This window comes from Littorina saxatilis, linkage group LG1 (genome assembly GCF_037325665.1).
Source record: "Littorina saxatilis isolate snail1 linkage group LG1, US_GU_Lsax_2.0, whole genome shotgun sequence".
NCBI lineage: Eukaryota > Metazoa > Mollusca > Gastropoda > Littorinimorpha > Littorinidae > Littorina > Littorina saxatilis.
The window spans coordinates 75,484,975-75,502,585 of NC_090245.1; the positions used below are offsets into that span (position 1 = coordinate 75,484,975).

The 17,611-nt window shown below is 42.0% G+C and overlaps 1 protein-coding gene across 1 annotated transcript in view; it reads right to left on the reverse strand.

Annotated features, from left to right (window-relative positions):
- The window catches only part of LOC138979298 (fibrillin-2-like), a 123,062-nt gene extending 121,075 nt beyond the window's left edge, over nucleotides 1-1,987 (reverse strand). The window contains exon 1 of the mRNA XM_070352034.1: nucleotides 1,395-1,987. Within this exon, the coding sequence (XP_070208135.1) occupies nucleotides 1,395-1,564 (170 nt within the window). The 5' untranslated portion in view covers nucleotides 1,565-1,987. The remainder of the gene's footprint in view (nucleotides 1-1,394) is intronic.
- Nucleotides 1,988-17,611: the final 15,624 nt, after the last annotated feature.

Here is a 17,611-nt window from a genome sequence, read left to right on the forward strand (position 1 = left end):
AGTAATTGGCGTTTATGGCCAACTGGGAGAAGGAATTGCATTATTTCTTCCCGTGAACAACTCGAGAATATCATCTACTGATTCGCGACTGTGAATAATTCTTTTGAATTATAAATGATGACCCACCTCAACGACTGTGAATAATTGTTTTGAATTATAAATGATGACCCACCTCAACGACTGTGAATAATTGTTTTGAATTATAAATGATGACCCACCTCAACGACTGCACAAGAGTGAGCCAGAATCTACTGCTTCAGATTTAGGGAGCATCTCTCGAAAAACAATGTCTGACATCGCTTTCGAAGCAAGGGTCCACGTAAAAATGTTTCTATTTATTCGAATCCTAGGGCCACTTTTTCAAAAGGGTTTTGGGTTATGCTTGAGTTCTCTGATTCACATTTTACTTGACGGCTTTTCGAGCATAACAGTAGAGTGGCTTTTGAAAATAAAATCATTCTGCCGAGTTATACACTCGGGCGTCGGGAGAGGAATAAATGTATTGCGTGTGGGATACTGATTCGAAATGAACAGTCTTATTTTGTCTTACGCATGAACACACCTCTTTCAGCGCAAGTGATTTCCCCTCCAGCATCTCCCCACCCACCCCATCCCGCCCCACCTCACCCCCTACCTAGCGCCTAAAATAACGTGTATATATATATTTTCTGCGCTTTGTGTCAGCACTGTTTGTGTGTGTGTAAATAGTACCGTTGACACGTTTTTCTATAGAAGCCTACTGTGGTTCTTGTGCTTAGGCTGTGTATTGGACTGTCATTGTATGCCTGCATTATTAGTTGTCAGTAATTATTACATGTGCTGATTGTTCTCTTTGCCTGCGCGCGTATAGTATGTTGGTTATGTTTGGTCATAGTATGTTTGTTTATGTTTGGTCGTTATCTTGCCTGTGCGTGTATTGTATGTTTGGTCGCTTTCTTTGCCTGTCCATGTATAGTTTGTTGGTTATGTTTGGTCGGTTTCTTTGCCTGTGCGTGCCTAGTATGCTTGTCGATGTATGTATTGTAAAGCGCTAAGAGTAGACATTTTTCTAAAATAGCGCTATAAAAGTTTGCATTATCATTATTATTATTACGCTCTTTGCATTTAGAATGAAGAGGTTACATCAGACTTAGACTGATCAGCCGTCTAACTCACCAGTGCAGACGATTCTAATGCACGTTTTTACCCCCCCCCCCTCCCCACCACCATTATTTATTCCGTTTCTTTTTTTGTTGTTGAGACTTTTCTCAAGAAAATGTGATTATTCAGATTACTCCTTGGCTTTCTTTTCCACAGGCGTTATAAAACTGAAGGACAGCCTTGCTTTATGCATCGGTGGTCACGTGTTGTGGTATCGTGCATACCCTCGCTTAGTCAGCAATATAGTCACTCACCCGCGGGGTTCATCTGCCTGCAGCTGACTCCTGCTCCGAGATCGATAGCGGCGTGTCCGTGTCCGTGTCCGTGTCTGCCCCTTGACGTCGTCAGGCACCATCGTCAGCAGCACCAGCACCACCAATCCCACCCGCAACCACCGCAACGACCACGTCTGCGGCCCTTCCATTTTTTGTCAAGGATCCACTTTCAACACTGACACAGTTTGTCTCCTATCCCTCTTCGGGAATCTCAGCCAAAAGCGAAGCGAAATAATCAGCCAAAGACCAAAAGTCTGGTCGTGCCTTCTTGCCGATGTTTTTTTCTGACCTTTTAAACAATTTTTTTATTGATCTAAAGGAAGTCAGATTCCGGGTAAAGAAGAACCAGAGATCGTGTGAGAGAGTTGCCAAACTCTCAGGTAAGATGTTATTCCAACACTTCAATCTAATGCTTTCCCCCGCTGTTACACGAGTTTGCCGCGTTTCTGTTTCATTGCATCGTTATCAACACCTGCTCTTCTAAGTATCTGCCATGCAAGTGCTGAAGAAAGATTCCGGCGCTCCACGGATTTATTTTGCAGAGATTACAATTCACAGGTGGCCTGAGTGCTCTTGGACTGCTGCCTTGTCCGAAAGTGAGACCGCCTTTCTTGTGTGCAGACTGACAAACACGCATACGCACGACTAGACGCGCGGTCAAACAGCTGAGAGTCAGTGCATAGAGAGACGAGATAGTCCAGTCGTGGTACCCGCAACCTAACCCGGCCAACACCTGGACCTGACAGACGATCCACCCCTATTGTCTGTTGGAGACAGCCCCACAACAGTTTTGTCAGCCTGACTCCAGGGCGTTGGGGGTTTTTGCTTCTCGCGCCACGAAAGGGCTAAACCAGGCTGAGCTTTACTTCGCCACACTTACTTTTCAGGGTCTACACTTTTCACTCTAGACGCTACTCGGCGCGCGTTCGTCTTGCCTCGGTCGCCGTTTCCCCCCCTTTAGCTTTCTTTACCTTATCCGTGTTTCGCTAAACTTTGTAATGGGGTGAGGCCGGGTAGAGGAGAAGTGTTAGACACAGAGGCAAGGAGTCCGTAGTGTCAAACCTCCCCCCTCCAGCCCCCTTCCCCTTCTATCTCTCTTTCTTTTCCCCTATTCTGTTCTTACCGAGTCCCTCTCTATCATCTCCCCCGGCCCCCTCCCTCCCCTACCTGTTCCTTAGACGTCCCCTCCCCCGCCCCCTACTCTTCCGAATTCCTGCACGCCTCAGTCTAGCGCCTTGACACCTAGTAGTGACACTGCTGGCTGATCAACACGTCACGTTTGCAGGTTTGTTTCAATTGCAAAGAATGAATGTGTCTGTCTGTGCATTTTCGCCATAATTTGTCAGTGATGCGCTTACGTGCCACTGACGCCCAGTGCCTGTTAGAGTTAGAAACGTCCACTTAATTAAATTCATCATAATCAGTATCTGCGGACGATAGGCGAGAGTCATTTGAATATCACTTATACCTGCGTAAATGTTCGTATTTTTGGCCGGGTCGATGGGTGGGTGGTTGGGGGTGTAACCGTTCGGCATCTGAAGTCGTATGATATAACAGTTTTCACAGAGTGATTAATTTCGTTCAAATAATACCTGCAGGTCCGCTATAGCTTCGTTATCTACGATGGTTAGTACTTTTTTTCCCGAAATATCAAGCGATACTTTGCTACCGGCGACGTCGCTTTACTCTTACTTACTTGTTACGCAAGTTTAATTACAAGGGTATTTTTCACAACGAAGGGACTTTGATGAAGTCCTCCAGGCCACACACGTGAACCGAAAAAAATTCGCCATTGAAACGTGCACTGACCAAAAAAAGAACAACACTAAGTGAAATGTCCAGTCGTATCATTTCATGAAACGTAAAATATACACCTGATAAAAGTAAATGAAAAAGGTTAATTTTTCACGTAGGGGCCATGTAATTTTTAAAATTTTTAAATCAAGCAGGTGTCTAAGTCTTAACATCGTACAAAACTCATCCTGCATTGCAAATACGCAGTCATCAAAGATAACACACTCGATATACATTGGTTGAACCATATAGACCTATATCTAAATATAGGTCCCTGGTTGAACTTTGTTCCTTTCTCCATAGCCTCCGCCAGTAAAACAGTATACAAACAGTAATACAGTATACAAACTGAGGTAGCGGGCTACATACGACATTTGACCCAAAGTGCCAGCTAAGCAAGAGCAGGTTTTTGTCGAGTGACATTTAATGGCCATTGACTGAAAGTACGTAGCAGAGCGGAGTGCTGTGCCCCCTAAACCTGATAAACGCGGCCACAAACCCCTCTCGATGCCATGTGTGAGAAATAGGCACATAAAGTTATGTCTGAAAAAAGGGAAGGTTGGACAAAATTGCAAAAGTCTTGTTTTCTTTATGAAAAGGTCGAAAATAGGCACATAAACATTATAGTTAAAAAGGAGGTTGCTGCGGGTTGCGCAAGTGGGTCATTTGGACGGTTATGACGTCACAATATTACCGGAAAAGTTAAAATTCTTGTAAAAAAAACAAATATGGTCATGTAACATGTCATTTTGTAGGGTTTTGTGAGACATTTCACATGGAACAAACTGATTTGCAATAATAATAGATGCGTTCACAGTATTTGCTCACGCAAGTCCTGAATGCCGTGAACAGATAATACAGTTAAGCTGTGTAACTCCAATGACCAACTCGGCAGACGAACTTTAAGGATATTCTTAGTAGAACATCATCTTGCGGACTTTATCATTATAAAGAAAAGAACATGAAAAACAAAAACATCTAACATTATCATACAATATGCATAATGTAACACAGCAAAAAGACAGCAAGCTGCTTGCGCGAATAACAAAAAGTACCATATATATACAAGACAATAAGCGTGTAGGCTTACTCACAGTACCCCTCAATGTCCGGTACTGTCGAAGGCTGGCGAACAATGATAATGAACAAGGAGGGCGTCGTAGGTGGAGTGGGGGTTAGGGAATGACCCAATGGAAATCAATAGTCTATAGAGTGTTGGGGAAATCTTAAATGACCTAATCTCAGTGTCTCAGGGACATTTACATCAGTTAAGTCTGTACGAACAATGGCCAGCAGCTGCCAGGTATGGGAGCATCTGTTGAAGAGAATTCAGATGAAGCTGCCAGTTACCAGTGCGTTCTGCTTTCAGGAACCGGCGTAGTATGCGAATGAGTTCCAAGTATTAAAGCCACAATCGTGCAGTCCGACTTTGGTCGTGAAACTTTTGTTTTGTGTTGTCCAACATCTCTTGGATTTTGTCCAGATCAGGGTTTTGCAGGAGATTTTTTGTTTGAGTGGAAAGATCTTGTCGTGTGATTTGATCGTACAGAGAAAGCGCTGACTGAAGGATGGGATTTGCTGAAGTCACTGTACTATTCATTTCAGTGTTCCTGTTTGGTTCACAAGGCGCAGAGATTCCATCTTCTTCCATAGCTGTTTCAGTTCTTGCCGGAGGAACTTTAACGTCATTTTCCTCTGCCACAGGTCCCATTGCACGAGCTTCTGAATCTATGCTTGACGGGAGAGGTGAGTTGAACCTTGCTGAAGTGATCAAAGCATTTAGGACACTTCCCACGAGTAAATGGCCACGGACAGCCCTGGCGATAGCTTTCCCAGAAAGCATGTGGCTAACAGCGTTAGGAGCGAAGACGACTTCAAGGAGTTTTTGCAGACCTGATCCTCCCATGAGGTGGCCGATACAACCCAGGAAGCTCATCTCTGTGTGGAAGCCCCCGAGGCGCAGAACAATGGAACGAAGAGGACTTTCGTGTGGTTCACAATCTACAATCGTTTGTGCCTTCCACCAAAGGGGTTGGTCAAAAGTGAGCACGGGTGTCACATCATAACGTGCTGCCAAGGATGACACGAACTGCAGAGTGGAAAAGATGCAGCTCAGGTTTGTGGGATCCATGTCGATCATCGGAAGGAAAGTCACAGTGCTCTTGCCGGGATAGAGGCCATTTGAGACAGACTGCATCATTCCAGACCATCCAGGTCTGGGGGAGCGCAGAGGCCATGACAGCTTCCACAGCAGGTCCAGTTTCCAAGTGGCATCCTCCACCGACATGTCTCGCAGTTCGCTGTATTTAAATGACAAATCAGATGACACAGCTTTGTAGTATTGCACTGGAATATGACCTGCCTTTATGGTACTTACAGCAGTCACATCCGGTTTTCGCGGAACTGGTTTGAAAGATCTGGCTCCCGGAGTTGCTGCTGCAATAATTCCCATTCCATGAAAAGTTCCACTACCATCCAAGGTTCTGATGTTATGATCCACATTATCTGCTATAAATGCTATAAATGCAGCTATTTGGTGTCATGCCAGCTAGATCTGTGCCTTGATTCACGGCAGCACACTGCTCAAAGATCTTGACCTCAGAATATGAAAGGCAGTACCCTAGCTTGTTCAAGTGATCAACTAAATACCTTGAACCAAACAGATGGTGAAGCTGGACAGCAAGCCCTATCTGAAGAGGTGCCATCACAATCCTTGGACATGTTGCTTGCACCAAAGCTTGTCCCAGCGATGCAATTTTCAGCTGTGGTTCCTTCTTCCTGTGCATAAGTGTCTGGAGAAAGAGCTTGACAGACTTGGGCAGATACTCAAGATTGTGTTCAAGGTTTCCGATTTCATCTCATCGAGTTGGATCTTCTGGTCGTCCTTTCGTCGTTTCTTTCGCCAGGGTATCGGGATGAGAGTTAAATGAAATTGGCACATTTTTCTTTGTTCTGAAATTTACATTACATTGATTATGATATACTGCATCAGCTGCATGCAGATCTGGTGCAAATTCAAAGCGACCTCGAACGATCTCTGCCCACTTGTCCCCTACACCTCGTTCTTGGCATGCTTGAAGAAGTTTAAGCTGAAAACTAAACGAACGTACAAAATACACATCTGGACATACTTTCTTTTCGTCATCTTCAAGAGCAGGCTGGCCACAAAACAAGCAGTCATGCGCAAAGTCAAATTTTTTCTGCTTCGAACGTAGGGTAGCCACATTCGCTGATTCCTCTGTTGTGCGTTTTCTATTATCACGGTTTATCGAGTTGGCGTTGCAGAACTCTTGCCTACACTCCTTATGTAGTCTCTGGCCTACTTGGAACGTCAGCGAAACATTACGTAACTGACTGGCTTTTTTAAGGCCTTTTACCCCCTTTTCAGTCTGGTGCACAGCTTGTTGTCCGTTCTGGATTGGGTTATTACAGATGACGCACGTTGGCTCAGGTTCATCTGAAAAATGCGGATATTTACTATTAAAGCGGGATCATCTACTCCCCTTCTAAACAAAAGCATCTAGATCTGTGCTGAGAACAACAACGATGACAACGATAAACAAGTCGCGTAAGGCGAAACTACTACATTTAGTCAAACTGTGGAACTCACAGAATGAAACTGAACGCACTGCATTTTTTCACAATGACCGTAGTCCGCCGCTCGTGCAAAACGCAGTGAAACTGACGAGACTGTTTAGCGCGGAAGTGGTTTCGCTGTGCTGCATAGCACGCTTTTCTGTACCTCTGTTCGTTTTAACTTTCTGAGCGTGTTTTTAATCCAAACATATCATATATATATGTTTTTGGAATCAGGAACCGACAAGGAATAAGATGAAATTGTTTTTAAATCGATTTCGGAAATTTGATTTTGATTATAATTTTTATATTTTTAATTTTCAGAGCTTGTTTTTAATCCGAATATAACCTATTTATATGTTTTTGGAATGAGAAAATAATGAAGAATAAGATGAACGTAAATTTGGATCGTTTTCTATTAAAAAAAAATAAAAATCTGATTTTTAATGACCAAAGTCATTAATTAATTTTTAAGCCACCAAGCTGAAATGCAATACCGAAGTCCGGCCTTTGTCTAAGATTGCCTGGCCAAAATGTCAATCAATTTGATTGAAAAATGAGGGTGTGACAGTGCCGCCTCAACTTTTACAAAATGCCGTATATGACGTCATCAAAGTCATTTATCGAAAAATTGAAAACAATGTCCGGGGATATCATACCCAGAAACTCTCATGTCAAATTTCATTAAGATCGGTCCAGTAGTTTACTCTGAATCGCTCTACACACACACACGCACACACACACAGACACATATACACCACGACCCTCGTCTCGATTCCCCCTCTTATGTTAAAACATTTAGTGGGACAGGTACACATATACTGAACACACAGACACACACACACACAGACACACACCAACTAACACTCCCGCGCGCGCACGCGTCACACACACTGAGTTCGACATGAGTCACGAATGGAATGATTCTCTGAATAGGTTGCCGATCTGACTCCGTTAGCCAACCATACATTTTGACTCGTTTTTCACGGAAATTGAGTGAAATTACTCATAAAATGACACATAGCTTGCCTGCAACGTACTTTTATAACACGCTAGACAGAACACAACTCATAGCAATGCAATTTTATATCATAAAGAGGCTGTAACACAGGATTTTCACTCACCGAGATCTGCAGCGTCCGCACGTCCACTGGGTGCCGCCATTGTGTGTTATCAGCTACGCGCAGAAAATGTGTGGCTGGCAGCAAAGCGTAACGTACGGCAGGCGGAATATGCCAAAAGTCAGCAAACTTTCAAAAACAGTAAACTTTAAATCGATTTTTTTCTACCTTGCGTACCTTCCTTTTTTCTCCTTTTTGCATATTGTGTTTGTGCCGTTCATCCGTACATAATGCAATTGAATTTGTGACTTTTGCTTTTTTGTCCAACTAGAAACAGTACTTTCTGTGCCTAAAATGGTAGGAAAAGGGCAGTGGAACCCGCCATCTAAGACGCCCCATGTTACGACCTCCACCTTGTAAGACCCTAGTTTTTCAGTTTTTCTGTTCATTACCTCTGCAACTTTCCCTCCATTTTAAAACTCCTTTCCCTTTAAGACCTGATTTTCTGAGATATTTTATTTGAGCTTTTGCTTATCGGTTCCACTGTACACGTGTCGCACGTTTCTCCTCGAACGTGACCTGATTGGAATCAAGAGTGTGCCAAGAGCAAGTTATATCTCAGCTCGTTCTTGTAAAGCTTGAGTGACCCTCTACCTGATTCCAGGGTACCGCCAGTAAAAGAGACAACTGCATGATGGGCTTTGAAAGGCGCGGTTTAATCTAGCAGCACTTTTTTTGTTGACGTTTGCCAAGCACATCATTGCGTTTAAGCAAATAACATCCATCCATCCACTCACAATATTGGTTTGCTCACTCTCTTAGAATTCTACATATCATAATGCAATTCATAATACGATTCAAACGATACAGACTCATCCATACATATACGTTCCAAAATGTCATTTGGAAGGGGGGGGGGGGGGGGGAGAAGAAAGAAAAAGAAGGAGAAAATAAAATAAAAATCTCAAGTTTTAGAAACAGACAGACAGACAGACAGACAGAAACGCGCACACACGCGCGTGCCACAAAACGCACTCACACCAACCAGTCATGCAGTCAGACGGATGTCCAGGTGGACCTAATTTACAGGAAGCTTCGTTAAAGCATAGATGTGTATTGACTATACATATCTCTGGTTAAAGTTCAGCGTGGCTGGTTCAGCTTAGCAAGGTCCGACGATGCTCTCCTCGACCAGTAGTATCCAGAGGTCAGCTTGTACGTTTCCAGATTCATCGTCTCTCTTCCTTGGTGAGCCATTTCAGGTCAGTATACCACGAGATTGAATTAAGACTCAAGTTATTAAGAGGGCCCGTTTGTGCCAATGGGTACTTGTAGTACACGGGAGAAATACAACATTTTGGTTAAGATTTGTGGGCATGACATATTGTAAGGTTCTGTTATTTCATGAACGCGTGGCTGCATTCCGATGGCTGCTGCTGATCCAGCAACAGTTGTTCAACCATTTAAACATTTAAGCCAGGTGTACCACCAAGAATCATGGCAACTATTGGTTCACCAGTTTAAAAACATCTACCAACCGAAACTAAGTGAAATGTCCAGTCGCACATATTCATGGACTGTGGGAGTTCGTTAGTGCTGTTCAACTTAGAATTGAAGTACTACCGAAGAGACCTGTGAAGCAGCAACAACATGGTCATCTGAATGGAATAAGCACAAACGTAACGCGCGTATCTCTAGTGAAAATCCGACCCAAGCCGAGCTTTGAATGTATGGGGGAAAGGGCGCCAGTTTATTGGTGTCTGCCACGGTTAGCTTTTAAATCAAGAGGGAAAACAGCTTTTTTTTTTAACAAGAAAAGAAAATTCAGGCAGATATCCAGATCATTAATGAGTAAATATTTAGCTCCAGGTTAAACGGCAGCGCCTTGGCCAATCTGCAAAGCGTTTCAGCCATTCATGTCCGTTTACATTTTGAAACAAAGCCAGAGTGGCTTAATGGCTTCCACAAAAATAGCCATGGGCACAGAGAGACCCCTGTGATCAAAACCTTTTGATATCAGTCGGTTTTTGCTGAGCCTTATGCATTTAGATTCCGGAGGAGATTTAAGGAAGCTTCCAGTCAAAAGTTTAATTACTTACGATAAACGAAATGACACAGTTTTCATTTCGACCGATGGTATCAACGATAACGCGAACACCAGAAATGCCGTTGTTCTTAATTTTCCAAACTGGTTTATCTTTTTTGTCATGCCCAGAACGATGCTTTTCGGCTACGAAAATTACAGGATGCGCTGCGGTTGTGTCTGGTAACAGATAGCTCATATGCATTGTTCGTACATGTGCCATAAAAACACACACACAAAAAAGCATAATTTAATGTTACCAATATTACGAGGAGAACAACCGAAAAGTCACAACGGAAACGTCATTTTTCTCGTCTCGGCCTGCCGATATCATGTTTGGTGATACCTGCACCCCCCCCCCCCCCCGCCGCGCCCCCCCTTTCCCCTTACCGGAGAGCCATTCAACGGGGGGTTGAACAGGTGTTATACCGTCCGTTAGAGATTATAGCAGCCGTTAGAGACGAGAAACATGACGTCACCTTCGTCTCGGTTCCGTACTGAGTATTCGGTCGTTCTCCCCACAACCTCATGTGTATCTGCCACCCCCTGCATACTTTGTCACTTCGTCGGCGTGCCAGCTACCTCGACAACTTCTTATTCAAATACTTTTTGACAGTGACTGGAAGTTGCATGCCAGCTGATCGTGCTTACCTGCGGGGGTGTGCTTTACTGTCGCAGTAGACATCATCAGTCAACTCAAAATCACACACCGCAAATGGGGAAGGAGAGAAAGAGAAGCGATTAGTTCAAGGTATTTTCCAGAGAGAAAAAAACAAAAACAAACTGTGTCAACTCATGTCGCTCCAATTTAGAGGTACATGATTCAATTTAGGGTTTGAAATCAAGACATCATAGACCAGGAAGTACTGTTTGAACGTTCAACTATTCATATTTTAAACGTTGTGTTAACTGAGGTAGTGTAAAGGTAGTTATCATAGGCTGGCATTTTCTCGTGTATCCTTTTTATGTTGTCATGCGTGTGTGTGTGTGTGTGTGTGTGTGTGTGTGTGTGTGTGTGTGTGTGTGTGTGTTTGATTGTGAGAGTGTATTTCTGCACGAATCACTGATTTTAAAAGGGAACTTGCACGGGATACCACCAACAAAATTGCACATCTTTTTACATTCAGTTATTTTTTTGTGTGTGTCTGTCTTGGGAACGTCAGTATCAAACTCTCCATTAATCTTGCTGCGTGTTATACGGTTCATAAATCAAGTCAGGAAAGTTTTCAAATTTAGCTCATACACCTCTTGCTATCTCTGTCTGTATGGAATGAACTTCGTATGTGTGGCAAGCTGTGGAAACGCGAGCATCAATGTAATCTCCATGGAGAATGACAACTGAGTGTGCAGAGTTGGATTTTCTGGCTGTCGAAGAACCTTCTGACAGGGCGATAAGATTGTACAGAGTGCTTTAATATACGGCTCCAAAACTGAAAGGCAACATTTACGACCGGTTTAAAGAGTCTCCCCTCGCCAACAAACTAAACCTTAGAGTTCGGAACCGATGTCCTTCTGTGAGATTCTAGACTCCACGGGCCATGTGCTGAGCCCAGATACACTCTAAGTCTATATGTCGTGCCGAATTCACAGAATTGCCGAATTCACGGAATCGGCAACATTTTTGCCCATTTCGCGTAATCGGCAAAACGCTGCCCATTACGTGAAATCGGCAGCGTTTTGCCGAAAATGCGGAAAGGCTTCTAAAATGTGCCCATTTCGCAAAAGCGACAGCCAGTCTGTTACTTTTTGTGTCACCGGATAATTGCATTAACATTGCTTTACCTCCCTACTATGTTTTGTATGGTCTATGTTGGTCTGTGTCGAGTATAACTCCGGAAATGCACGAAAACTACACTTTCTGCAATAGCTTGCCATAACTTATCGATTATTGCGATATATATCCATTGGAGTATCTAGTTGTCTAAGTGTGATGGTATCCCAGGCATTTGAGAACTTTAAAACCAAAAAGTGGCTGCTGATTTCGCAAAATGGGCAAATTTTAGAAGCCTTTGCGCGATTTCGGCAAAACGCTGCCGATTTCACGTATTGGGCAGCGTTTTTCCGATTACGCGAAATGGGCAAAAATGTTGCCCATTTCGCGGAATCGGCAATTACGTGAATTTGCCAACAAACTAAACCTCAGAGTTCGGAACCGATCGATGTCCTTCTGTGAGATTCCAGACTCCACGGGCTATGTGCTGAGCCCAGATACACTCTAAGTCTATATATACTGAATAAATCCTAAAACAAAGAGACTGCCAACGTTCCAAAATTCAGAATCAAAAAACAAGAAAGGTAGGTTGTTGGAACGTTTGTTATTGACAAAACAATACATTCACAAATATATCGACCCAACGGCCTTTACAGTGCACAGACAAACAATGAGTAACGAGAACTTAGCTACATTTCTTGGTTTTTTTATTCTATGTATACTGAGTTATGTACGTACAAGTGACATCCCCGCGTATTACTATTTTGGGACACTATATGACAATTTGACCAATCAGGACTGATTCTAGGTGACCCACTAAACGTTATAGCAATCAGACCGGGACCCTTTTCGTCAAGTGCACCCATCGAACGCTAAAGAAGAAGAAGAAGTCAGGTGCTCTAAAATAACTAAGAAAAAAAAATTAAAAAAATAGAATTAAATATTATCAGAATGACTTTTCAGTCTGAGGAATAACACATCTTATTTGTAACAGTAAAACACTTTACCATGTTACAATACCGAAAAACCAACTTTGTCGGTGGGTATGACAGAACAGAATAGCAAGACTATGTCCAAAATACACTCTTTCAAAATACTTTTGTGTTCTAAGAACATTTTTCATGAAGTTTCAAATTGTTGATCGTAAATAAAAAAATTATGGAAAGTGGCGGGGCGACGTTTAAAGGCATACTAACGCACTCCCGTGTTTACAAAGTGTAGTTTGCCCACAATCGATGTCAAACGCACCATAAGACCATATATAATGACGATACGTCACCATGCGCGGACCATAATACATGCATTACAGCTTGTTCTAGCCTCTGAAAAAGTGAGGATGTCAACAAAGCCGCGGTGTTCTCTCCCTTGCATCAACGTTACATGTGTTGCCAAATCTATAAATAGGACGATCCAGATCAAAATGAAAATTCAAATATCTCAACATTTAAGGGGTCCTAGACCACAATATTTTGCAGGGAACTTAATTTAGTCTGTCTCCAGCTGTTGGTAAAGCAATTAGCGTGTATAGTCATCGAGTACATATGGCTTTAAGTTTGAAGCTGCAGGAATATCATTTTTATGAAAACAATTTGAGTTAAATTCCCAGCTCTTCAAAGTAAGCCAGTAGGCCGGTAAATTTTCTTGAAAAAAAAGTTCGTTTTTTTTTAATCATGTGTAACATTCTAGCTGGATCTTTGACGATTTAGATAACAGGAATAGTTGATGCGAAAAGTGGTTTTTTTCTTAATATTTTATCAGCTTTGGGCATATTCGATCGACCTTCTTCCGTAACAGATTTACTCCAGAAATGTTCTTTTTGCTTATCTGTGTACAAATAGTTGTTTAACAACACCCCCCTCAAAAAAAAAAAAAGTGGCAGCAGAAACAAGTTCCAAACAAGTCGCGTAAGGCGAAAATACAACATTTAGTCAAGTAGCTGTCGAACTCACAGAATGAAACTGAACGCAATGCAACGCAGCAAGACCGTATACTCGTAGCATCGTCAGTCCACCGCTCATGGCAAAGGCAGTGAAATTGACAAGAAGAGCGGGGTAGTAGTTGCGCTGAGAAGGATAACACGCTTTTCTGTACATCTCTTCGTTTTAACTTTCTGAGCGTGTTTTCAATCCAAACATATCATATCTATATGTTTTTGGAATCAGGAACCGACAAGGAATAAGATGAAAGTGTTTTTAAATTGATTTCGAAAATTTAATTTTGATCATAATTTTTATATTTTTAATTTTCAGAGCTTGTTTTTAATCCAAATATAACATATTTATATGTTTTTGGAATGAGAAAATGATGGAGAATAAGATGAACGTAAATTTGGATCGTTTTATAATTTTTTTTTTTTTTTTACAATTTTCAGATTTTTAATGACCAAAGTCATTAATTAATTTTTAAGCCACCAAGCTGAAATGCAATACCGAAGTCCGGGCTTCGTCGGAGATTACTTGACCAAAATTTCAACCAATTTGGTTGAAAAATGAGAGCGTGACAGTGCCGCCTCAACTTTCACGAAAAGCCGGATATGACGTCATCAAAGACATTTATCAAAAAAATGAAAAAACCGTCTGAGGATATCATACCCAGGAACTCTCATGTCAAATTTCATAAAGATCGGTCCAGTAGTTTAGTCTGAATCGCTCTACACACACACACACACAGACACACACACATACACCACGACCCTCGTCTCGATTCCCCCCTCTGTGTTAAAACATTTAGTCAAAACTTGACTAAATGTAAAAAGGTATTCTCAGCGCATCTTTCTGAGAAAAGTTGAATTTATAAACTTACCCACATGATCATGATGTTTTTGAACCGTGTGCCTTTCATATGACTCGTTGTTGGCGCATTGATGCTGAAAAAGTGAAAAACTGCCGTTTTAAATATTTTATTTTCATTCATCCTTGCTAACCAACCCACGCTCCTTAAAAAAAAAAAGTCATTTTCCTGTCTGTGAATTTTGTCCGAGACCACTTTTCTTCTATATTCAATCCAACAAAAAAATGTTTACAGAAATTAGACATGAGACGGTATAGCACAGCGTAAAGGTAAACAAGATGTAGATAATAACACAATTTATTGTCTTCAAAGGAATGCATGTTTACAAACACTGCCAAGTGAGGGGGTGGCCACTCATTGCATTCCTTCAATGTTATCAGTGACATGAAACATCCCTTTCTACCTTGGAAAGCATTTCTAGATTATTTGTATTTTGTGTGTGTGTGATCTAAATGAGAAAGGCAATCTAACATGAAAAAGCAACAAACTGGCTTATTACGACAACGATCATAACATTCATTAAATGTATTTGGGATTCCGTCGTTTGTCAGTTTTCTTTTCAGACAGAAAAATAAATACGATCAGAAAAACCGGGGCTACATATAATAAACACGTTAAAATGTTCATTTATTTCTCTCTTTCATTCTTTCTTTCTGTCTTTCTCGGTATCTTTATTTGACAGAGCACTCCTCATTTTTACATTTAGTCAAGTTTTGACTAAATGTTTTTACATAGACGGGGAATCGAGAGGAGGGTGTGGTGTATGTATGTGTGTGTGTGTGTGTGTGTGTGTGTGTGTGTGTGTGTGTGTGTGTGTGTGTGTGTCGTGTGTATGTGTGTGTGTGTGTGTGTGTGTGTGTGTGTGTGTGTGTGTGTGTGTGTGTATGTGTGTGTGTGTGTGTGTATGTGTAGAGCGATTCAGAGAAAACTATTGGACCGATCTTCATGAAACTTCACATGAAAGTTTCTGGGTATAATATCCCCACAAATATTTTTTCATTTTTTCGATAAATGTCTTTGATGACGTCATATCCAGCTTTTTGTGAAAGCTGAGGCTTCACTGTCACTCCTTCATTTTTTAAGCATAATGATTGAAATTTTAGTCAAGTAATCTTCGACAAAGCCCGGACTTTGGTATTGCATTTCAGCTTGGAGGCTTCAAAATTAATTAATGAGTTTGCTCATTAAAGTTGTCATTAAAATCGATTTTTCGCAAACACATTTAAATTTGATTGCATTGTATTCCTCATCTTCTCCAAAATTAACAAATATGTCATTTTTACTCTAAAAATGTGCTCAGAGTAAAAGAAAATAGGTTCAGTACTTACTACGGACGCGTGCTTCGTGGCGGCGAGCGTGACCCGTACCGGTCTTCGGTATGGTTAGCCGAGACTATCTGAGTGTAGTCTCGCAGATGATTGGTGTTGATCTTTATGGAAGGCGAAAAGGGTCAAATGATCGATCAAAAGGATCGATCAAAAGGATTGATCCTTTTCGCGTTTGACCCTTTCCGCTCCACGCGCGGAAAGGGTCAAATGATCGATCAAAAGGATCGATCAAAAGGATCGATCCTTTCGCGTTTGACCCTTTCCGCCCGACGAGCGGAAAGGGTCAAATGATCGATCAAAAGGATCGATCAAAAGGATCGATCCTTTCGCGTTTGACCCTTTCCGCCCGACGCGCGGAAAGGGTCAAATGATCGAGTAAAAGGATCGTGCAAAAGGATCGATCCTTTTACACGATACTTTTGAACGAGCAGTTTCATCGCGCTGTTTCGGAAAATCATGGAACGGATTAGCACAAAGAACGAATCTAGAAAGTAAAGTAAGTAGATTGCGTGTTCTGGTGCGGCGTGAAGGAGCATGAAATATCAAGAGAAATAAACAAAAAATTCTTCTTGTTTTAGCGAGTAGGCTACATTTAGGGGTGTGTAGTTAAAATTACTGTGTGAAAAGTGTTTGGCGCGAAGCGTTCGTCTGCAACAGATCTAGATGTGCCACTTTCAGCACGTATACAGGAACGTGTACGGGTAACGTCATCAAATCTAGTTTTTACGTCCCGCGTTTGAGCCGAGATCTGCAGTCTTGGTAAACAACGTATGATTTGGAACATTGGAGAAAAAAAGTGAGTCACGGGTGACGGAATATCTACACGTACACGTACAGGTCTTTGCTACACGTTCGATCATCTAGAACACTGGACGCACGTACACGCGAACTGAAATCTGAAGTCAGTTTGCCACCAAAATGTGAACTCCAGACTGTGTGTCGGTAAAATTCCGGTTCCACTTTTTGTCGGCACCGGAACCAGTAAAAGGATCGATCCTTTTGATCGATCCTTTTGATCGATCGTTTGACCCTTTCCGCGCGTCGGGCGGAAAGGGTCAAACGCGAAAGGATCGATCCTTTTTATCGATCCTTTTGCTCGATCATTTGACCCTTTTCGCCTTCCATAGATCTTGACTAAATGTTTTTATATCGCTTCACGCGACTTGTTTGAAGTGTCAGCGAACTCTTGAGAAACGTAACAGGCAGCTTACAGCCACTAGTATCAGAAGAGAAAACACGAATACATGGCTCAGTCTACCTGCATGCGATCTAATCTGTTCGTAGGGGAAGGGCTCCTAATATGGACCCGGGCTCCTAATATGGACCACCTCCAGTTCTGACAAACTAGCGGTGCTAGAGCGCTCAAAACAATTTCATTCGCTGTATTCACCCTCTCTGGATAACTTGCACATGTCAAAACAGTTGCAGAAACACAAACTTCAAAACCGTTAGGCTTTTTCTCTTTTTTTCACTTTTGGCAGCGTTCACTCTAAATTTGCCGCCTAAAACGGACTCGTTTCTGTCCACAGCCAAAGCTTTTATCACACAAAACGTGCTACATATGACAACTAAGACTGTATTTGTTACATTTTAGCAGTGTTGACCCCGAGTTTCTACTGCACACAAAAAATAATAGCAAAATCTCAAAGTATGCGTGAGCCCCCTAATATGGACCATCTTCAACACATCGAAGAAAATTAAAGCTAAAGGCTATTTTCATTAATTCATTAAGAAGCTTGCTGAAAATAACTAGCCCTAGAGATATCAAAAATATATAGCAAATAGTCTTCTTTTCGCGGAAGTTGATAATTTCACTTATTTTCACTATGTTTTTGATAAGCTTCTTTAGTTTC